Raw genomic sequence first — 9,223 nt, 5'->3', positions numbered from 1 at the left:
GAGGGAAAACAGAATCATTCAGATTAAGACACTTCAGCTCATTCACCAGCCCCATCTTAATCAGTAGAGAACCTTGCTTGGTTATTGAAGATCTGGCAAAAGTCTTATCAAGTTGCACGTTAATCTTAAAATGAAATGTCAAGTCAATTCCTAGTCATATTATTAATGAGTTTTGTGAAAATACTAAACTCTTATTTTTAAATAACTGAATCACGACTAAGCATCTCTCAAATACCTAATGTTACAAGCTCAGGGAGATGAAAAACTATATAAGCCTACTCTTGCCCCAAAGTTCATTGCTTCTTAAATGGCAGACAGGGTTTTGGCATGTGATGTCACATAGGTATTCCCTTAGCTTTACAGCAGCAAGTCAATGATGACAGAGAAATTGTACAATCCACATAGGATATTCCACAAGATTCTCCTGTGGCACAGTACATTAGCAGTGGCACTTATGTGTACAGCTGATTAATGATAAACAGTACAGGACAGAAAAAGTTGATTAAACATTAATATCATAACTGAATATTATTAAAAATGTTCCCAAATGTGAGTTCCACCCCACCTCCAACTAGTGTTTCACTCAAAGGCTGATTCAATAGGAGCCAGGCAAACTTCAAAACACTCCTGAAGATACAGCACTAAGGAAATTAAGTCAGACCTATTTTGCACTAATTCTATCCTTATACAATACACAACTATGAAACAAGAGTGGTTAGACAACTCTTGGAAGAGTTACACATTTCAGTATCTAAGTCAAACCATGTTTGGTTTTTGCTCAACTCCAGTCTAAATTTATCTCTTGAAAACTTAATGAGATAACTGTTCCCTTATTGAAGTTATATACCCAGCAATTGGGATCAGTTATGCTTTATGATCTAGGCAAGCACTTCAGTTTTTTTACTGACCAACACATGGGGGTTTTGTCCATCTGTAAAATAATGTTCAAATGGATTATTTCTCCTAGACTGGACTTCACTGGCATGACTGCCAGAACTTCCCCAGTCTGTCACAAGATACATTACTTGGGGTTGTATCTGTATAGTTCAGCCTATATGTATCAGTTCTGATTCTTCTCTACTAACAGTAGCTCTTCCTTCAACTTTCAGCCATAAGTCTCTATTACAAACTACAAATACCTTCCTACCATCCTGTGTCTCCTGCAAACTACAGTCACTGCACTGAAGATGAAAATGAGTGCTGAAAGAGTAAGATTGGTAATAGAGATAAATATGTCTGTTTATTAGACAATGGCAGATTCTGAGTTCATATCTAGAAGGAACAAACACTTCAGAGATTTTTCCCAATCTAGAACTAACAACATGCATAAACTCCACCAATATTTTAAGAAGCTGCAATTACCTCCTAAGTTCTCCTTCTCCTCATCTGAAAGTAACTGCTTTTTTTCCAAATGAAAGTTTTGCAGAGCAGTTTCCAACATTTCCACTGGAACAGCAGAGCACTCTACAGCTTTCTGGAGGATCTGCTTACACTTCTTCTCATTTTCTAATTAGTAAGAGAAACAGAGTCAGAAATCAAGGAAGTAAAAAACAATTACACTGGGGCAATATGTTGGGGTTTTTCAAAAGACAGTTACAGTCATGCTTATATTCATTTTGCATCATTCTATGAAGCCATTGTTCACTAGGCACTTCTGCCCTTAGATATGCACTTTTAGGATACTGCCTGGAAATAGTTACAAGTGAATCATGGAAGTGAATTTTTCACATGAAGTTGAGCACCAAAGCACAAAATATGCATTCTCAGTATTTGTTTAGTGTTATAGCAACTGTGAGGAAATACAGCAGATTCTAAAAATCTACCTTTTCTGTAGTATCAACAAGGAAAAACAACCTTTATCGACTTTCCTTTAGGCCTGAGCAGATAAAAATATTATGTATATATTATAAAACAACTTTAATAAACTGAATAGAAATCCAAGCAGCTGTTGTTAAATCAAACAGTCAGTGCTCCAGACAGCACTACAGTTAAGAAAATAAGTGAAAAGGAGAGAGATTGACAGTTTTACACCTTACTAAACACCACTTTAAAATCCTTGTTGACGGTTTGGATGAGGGGATTGAGTGCACCATCAGCAAGTTTGCAGATGACACAAAATTTGGGGGGAGTGTGGATCTGCTGGAAGGCAGGAGGGCTCTGCAGAGGGACCTGGATAGGCTGGACAGATGGGCTGATTCCAAGGGGATGAGGTTTTACAAGGCCAAGTGCTGGTCCTGCACTTTGGCCATACCAATCCCATGCAGAGCTCCAGGCTGGGACAGAGTGGCTGGAGAGCACCAGGCAGAAAGGAACCTGGGAGTTTGGAGAAGACAGAAAGCTGAGCATGAGCCAGCAGTGTGCTCAGGTGGCCAAGAAGGCCAATGGCATCCTGGCCTGGATGAGGGACAGCATGGTCAGCAGGACCAGGGAGGTGATTCTGCCCCTATACTTGGCACTGCTGAGGCCACACCTTGAATCCTGTGCTCAGTTCTGGGCCCCTCAGTTCTGAGCTTACTTGTTATAACTTGGGTTTAACCATATTAGCAAATAATGGGGTTTTTTCTCACAAATCATTAGCAAGTAGATAGGCTTTAAGAACACTTAACCAGCATTCTGTGATTCCACCTTTGGCTATATTTAGTAACTGCACATTGCTTCAACAATGGAATTCCGAAAGTAATTCCTCCTAGTATTATGTGCCTCATTGAATAAGAAAGAGCATGACACTTAAGTGAAAAATTAACTGCCCCTTAACAGATGCACAGTGCACAAAAACAAAGACAGAAGTATTTGCATTTCAATCAGTGCATCACATACCAAAAGCCTGAATCATCCACCTTGGGATAACATTCTACAGCAGTGGCAGGCTAGTGGTTAGACTCCATGATCTTAGAGGTCTCCTTCAACCCTGAAGATTCTATGATAATACTTTATAAAAATATATATATATATATATGTATTTTAAAAAGTAGAGGCTTATTTGTGGTCACGAGTTACAAGCAATTCACAGCAAATCTTGCTTCAAGTACACTATCCAAGGCATGCTAAAAGTAAGGACAAGACAGCTCCTCATCTGACCTACTTAAATACAGCTGTAGTCAGTATTTAAGTAAAAACAAACCCCACGATGTGCCACTCCATTTTCAGATCATTAATATTCAATTATTCAATCAACATTAGTATGCCAACTCTAATTTCATAATCTCAACTTGAGCTTTATCTTGAGCAAAACTGTGAGCTAAGGAAATGAATGCACAATTATCTTTCTTCTTATTGCAAAGGGAAATAGAGATTAATCCAAAAGCAATTGGCAGGCATGCCAAAGCACAGCTGAAATCACCAGGTAACAAAGCACTGCCCTCCTCCTCTCCCTCTGGCCTAAGGTGGACACACTCAGTGAAAAAGGAACAGCACTCTTAAGTAACAATATAAACGCACACGTTCCATTAATCCTCTTTGATGCACCCAGCAGGGACACTAGAGCTCCATACACATTACCAAATGACACCTAGATCAGCTCAAGGGTAACAGATACAAATCAGAGAGCACACTGCTGATAAAACAAAGCCAATCCTTTGCAGATTAGCGCTTCATTTTAGGTTGACTACTTGCTGTCAAAGTAAGATAAACTATTGCATGAACACATCCCATAGCTACAGGATGAATTTAGTCATTGGTGACCTGTAGCAACATTTCTACATTTTTCTTAAATTACACAATAGGTTTTATTACTTATTTAACAATATCTTTATTACTGCAGTATTAGTGTTTCATTGTCTGTTTAAATAAACACGCAGTGCTCACTGAAGAAATTATTAGCTACTTTTTACTGCTGTTTATAAGTTCAATACCACAAGTTTATATTAGAACAAGACTGGTCAGATAACTGACTTATGTGAAACAGTAAAACGGTAATTTCAAGTCACAAAGACACAAGTTTGTCTTCTCCCCGTCCTGTAGAGAAATTACAGTCAGTAAAGTTCCTCCATCAATTATTTTACATGAAATGTATTTCTGAGGGGAATTTCCACAGCCTTTCCTGCTCCATTACAAATAAACTTATCGGTTACTAAAAACTGGAAAACTTGAGAAGACAGTATTTACTTACTGATTTTAACAAAATGGCTGTGTCATGGGACACACTTTGAACACCTGAACTGTATCCTAAAATATAGTTAAAAAATAGTACTGGAACAAAAGTGTACAGACAAAACCACTAGCAGTGGAAAATAAACAGAAATAATCATCAAGAGGAATAACTAGTAAAATATATTCAGAATCGAAGTGTAGAATAGATAGATTAATTTCATTTACTTATTGCAGCCAAGTTTAGGGAGAATTTCTCATACTAGGCAGGGTGCAACAGCTTGCATGATACTGACAAAAGCCATAAAGAAAAGCAAATCACAAAAACCTCAAAATATATCCACCAAGTCTTCTTTCAATTAGAAAACAGCTTTAATGGGATGTGCTTGTCTTTGTGTATAGAGCAAGCAGTTAAAGGAAGATTATAAACAGGGTGACAGATTACTGCTCCAGTCACCCATGGAAATAAGAGACACCCACAAATACAAGCTTAGGGGCAGGCAACACAACCTTGATACCAAGTACCAGGGCAACCAAATTGCACATTGACAAGTGTATTTTGGTTTAATAAAAAACATTCCAAGAATGTACAGTTGTTGTTTGGAAGGAGACAATTTCTTCCACAAGCAAATTGAAAGCATCTAAATGGAAATCACCAAACAAATTTGAGTATCACTTTTCAATGCAGCAAAAGCCTTACTCAGACCTTCCACTGCAAGATCTAAGCTTAAAAAACAAATTACTGACAAGAATAAAAATCTTGTTTGAAAGTTATTTCTAAAAAGCAATTATGAACTGTGGGCATATTTTCATTTAAAAATGAAAACACATGTTCTCATTAAATTTCAATCAAAAAAGACAACAATCAGATTTTATTTTTTACTTAATACCTATCAATTTCTTTGTAAATTGTGTAATGGAGCAGAAGTTTAAAGCAACAAAGCACAGAACAACACAGAAGAGCAACCAACACCAAACAAGTTAAGGACAGTAGGGTTGGACTCGATCTTTGAGGTCTCTTCCAACCTGGTTGATTATATTATACACACCTTGAGATAGCTCAAACTGTGCAAAAGCCACATGCACGAAAGCAAATTTCTTGCAGTTCAGCCTGGCCAGGTGAAATTGGTCCCGTGCCTCCTCTGGGTCTTGAAGACTGTAAAGACAGCATAGTAATAGTTACACAAGGTGAAGAGCCTGAGAAACAAGGATGAAGTCCCATGTGCTGGGTGACAGCTTTAGATAATTTTAGAAAAGCAATTCATCTATAGCTAAAGATTTTTCTCTTCTTTAGAGTCAGTGAACTACAAATAAGCAAAGAATCTTAAAAATCTAATACTTAAAAGATATCAAGCTGAACCTTCCCAAAACCCAGGAAGTACTCAAACCTGAAGAGAAAGATCAGGGACTGATTTTTTGTCAATACTTATATTATGCCTCAAAACATGCCAATATTTTCCCTCAGAGCACCCACTAACCCATACAGCCCTGCCAGGCTACGTGCTGACATTAGCTAGAGAAACATCTTCATTCTTCTAGACTAAAATATTCTCCTATACTAAGTAAGCTGCAAGGCATCAGACAAGGCAACTACTTTAGAAACAGCAAGTGTGGAAAAATGTATCTTAGTAATCAAGTCAGAAGAAATACTATGTACACTGTTACACTTAGCTACTACAGCAATATGGTCACAAAGTTTTCAATTCATTGCATTAAAGCAATATTGAACTCCAAAATTTTGCTAGAACTCATGAGCTTTTTGATACTGAAGAGCTTCTGCACTTGCACCCAAGTTGTCAGATTCCCTTAGTAGAGATGTAGGTCATTGAAAGGAGTTGTTTCTGCTGGTACATCTCTAATACCGTATCTACAGAAAATTATGACACAACAAGTTCTGTGGGAACATCAACTCCTTACAAGATGTAGGAAATTCACTGTTTGCCCCATACTCATAGGCAAGACAATCTCAGTTAAATTTGCTGGCACACTGTGGATTTAAGTCCGTTTCTGCAGACACACCAGAAGTGGCAATGGTAAACATGGGATACTTTTAAAATCTAGAGACTATGCCACAAAGTCCAGGCAAGATACTTCACACTTTATAGTTTCTTAACTTTTACTAGATTTTAATGCTAGTTTTATATTTAGCCCTTTTTATGATAATAAAAGGATCTTAACACTTTTATTAGCAACATCCATAATCAAAAGATAAAGGAATTCTTTTCAAAAATCCACCCTAGCTCAACAAGTAAGCAAAGATACCACTTAGAAGCAGGAAGAATCAAAAATTTGACAGTGTTTCAAAATACGAGTACAAAAAAATACAGCATGGAAAGCTAAAGAACATATTTCCAGTAGAATTCTGTGGGATTAAGAATAAGAGGTCTAACATAGTTTAGGCATGTTAAACTGCAGCAGGTTTACTGAACTCAGGTCTGATCATTCAAAGCAATAGGACAAGCACAGAATAACCCATCTGCAGGCAACATCAGAGGATCAGAAATTCAGCTCTAACACAAATTACATTCACTTTCAACGAGTATGTTAAAATTTAATCCCCTGTAGAAAACAGTAGCAGTTTGGATAGCAATAGGCAGAACAAGACCCAACGCTCACAATAGGCATCAAGTGCCACACACTTGGTGGCACTGTGCTGCAGCCAGAAGAATTAGGTGACAGCAGGCCTGGCATGGCTAAGGTAAGATATAGATAAATGGTCACAGACAGCTCATTGTCTTTGAGGTTTTCAAGCTGAGACTGGATGTGGCACTTAGTGCCATGGTCTAGTAACCACAGAAGTGTTGGACTCAATGATCTTTGAGGTCTCTTCCAACCTGGTTGATAATATGATTCTATGATTCTAAAGGCTGAATCAGTGAAGCAACTAAAGACATTTCGGTGAGATCCCACAACTAATGATAATTTGTTGCAGAAAACCACAAACACAAGGTATTTTTATCACAATTCAAACACAGAACGAGGAGTTCTTAGATGGAAAATTTATACTTACGCTTTCAACTCAGCAAATCGCACAAGGATGCGAGCATAGCTCTCATCTTGACAATACTTTTCTGCAGGTAATGCTGTTACTGCTTGACTGTAACGACCAATGAGTCTATTCAGTAGGCCAATATCCATCTGAACACCCTTTTTCTCTAGTCTGAGCAAAAAACTTAGCCAATCTTCTGGATTATTTGTTGTCATCATGATATGATTAACAGTTCCAGAGTTATCTGACAAAAACAAAAAAGGAGATTGATTAGAACTGTAGCAAACATGAGCAGAAGATACTTTTTATAAGCTTTCATGCAAGACAATTTGCGATTTTATTTTTTAAACAAGCTTAGAGCAACACAGTTAACTGAAGAAACAAGGAGAGATGAAATTTACTTTGTGGTCATTAATATTGAGGAAATGCTAAACTTAAGATCCTTTCAGTTATTGGTTCTTTCAATAGGTCTGGGTTAAGATCTGTTGCCTCATTGATAACAGAACAACAAAACTAAATACCTGTTGTATCAGCTGAGATTTTGGTACTGTTAAGCTCATCTGTGATATTGTCTTCATTTCTGTATTTGTTTTTCAAGTTTCTAACTTTATTCATAATGGATGCAATTTGCGGCAATCCTCTTTCACTTAGGTCCTCCTCCTCCATCTGCAGACATAAGGTTAAAAAACAGTTACTGAAGAATGCTTTTGTAGCTCACCTTGACTGGAATTACATTGGGAAAGCCTCTTGTATGGTTTTTGCAGCTTGAGACTCAATCACACTACGTAACATGAGAGTTGCATTAAACCGTTGTCAATGTAGTTATACAAGTAAACTTCCCAGAAGACAACTTGGACAAACAAGAAGAATTGGTGATTAACTGATCCACCCAAATTCTTGTCCATGCTTTAGAATAGCCCTTTCCAATAAGGTATACTCAATCTTTGAGTAAAATGGGGGATGGGATGCATTGCCTGAAATAGCTTTGAGTCTTTTGCATTAAATTACATCCTGAATTTATGGATTAGGAAGGCTAAGAGGCAGTTCTCCTATCTGTACACTCTTGCCACTTCACTTGAATAAACTGCAATGCAACAAGCATTTGTCACAGTTCACGGTCACCTGACATGGGGGAAAAAATCACATCAGAATACTACATAACAAATTGGACAGTTTTTATGTGTTTGCTTGATGTTTCTTCTGGTCTCTCAGCTGTGCCAGCATACAGACAAGGAAAGACATGAAGTAGAAATTTATATTTGATGACATCTGTAGCACTGGGTTAGACTACCTTAGATGTGTCACCTGACACACACACCTCCCTTAAACCTTTTTCATACAGAAAGAAAACTTGATACTATAAACCTGAAGTTTCAACATTATTATCTTTTTCCAGCAAGGACATAACTTACAGTAGAAATAAGTTTCAAGACACAAGAAATGCTTGCAACCCATCTTTTACCATTACTTGCTTTCTGTAATGAGCATATTTTTTATTTAACATAATAAATGTATAGTTGGACAGTGAGATGTGCTCTATAAAATATCAGTTGATTCTTGTTATGCCTCAGTCTTAACATTATCCTTTGGTAAAGCACTGACATGTGGTGCTTTATGTCACCAAGATTCTAAGTGAAATGTTTTGAAATAGCTCCTTGTCCTAGTTCTCATTAACTTTTGCTGTTGCAGTGATACCTTGCTAGATGCAATAGACAACAAGAAAAATAAACTTCTGCAAAAATTTAATTTTAAGTGTCAACAATACACTTCAAACTTACATTTCTGGTTCAATGTGGACTATATAGTGAAAAATCTCTCCTGAAGAATGGATATGCCTTGTCCAAAAGGTAAGGTGGATGCAAGTCAGACTATCTCAGATGATCCCCAGAACCCAAAGGCAAGAAATGTAGTTGGCCATCCTGAAGAAGTTCCTGCATATCACAAATTGAATGGTTAGACACTGAAAAGTAAATTAATATAAGTACACCCTATAAGCCTGCCTCATCTTCATGACATCCCAGAAACAGATCTTTTCCCAGATGACTGGAAGGGAAATATAACCCTCATTGTTAAAAAGGGGAAAGCAGAAGAACCAGGGAACTATAGACCAGTCAGTCTCATCTCCCTGCTGGGCAAAGTCATGGAGCA

At 37.4% G+C, this 9,223-nt stretch overlaps 1 protein-coding gene across 1 annotated transcript in view; it reads right to left on the bottom strand.

The window, feature by feature from the left end:
* The window catches only part of TTK (TTK protein kinase), a 21,700-nt gene extending 13,959 nt beyond the window's left edge, over positions 1-7,741 (bottom strand). The window contains exons 1-4 of the mRNA XM_009078754.1: positions 7,597-7,741; positions 7,097-7,319; positions 5,136-5,242; positions 1,352-1,506 (exon numbers count right to left, since the gene is read on the bottom strand). Coding sequence (XP_009077002.1) covers positions 1,352-1,506; positions 5,136-5,242; positions 7,097-7,319; positions 7,597-7,741 — 630 coding nt within the window. The remainder of the gene's footprint in view (positions 1-1,351; positions 1,507-5,135; positions 5,243-7,096; positions 7,320-7,596) is intronic.
* Positions 7,742-9,223: the final 1,482 nt, after the last annotated feature.

Source organism: Acanthisitta chloris, unplaced genomic scaffold (assembly GCF_000695815.1).
Source record: "Acanthisitta chloris isolate BGI_N310 unplaced genomic scaffold, ASM69581v1 scaffold4247, whole genome shotgun sequence".
Classification (NCBI taxonomy): domain Eukaryota; kingdom Metazoa; phylum Chordata; class Aves; order Passeriformes; family Acanthisittidae; genus Acanthisitta; species Acanthisitta chloris.
Note: the sequence above shows the minus strand (reverse complement) of the source record. Positions and strands in the feature narration are given on the sequence as shown.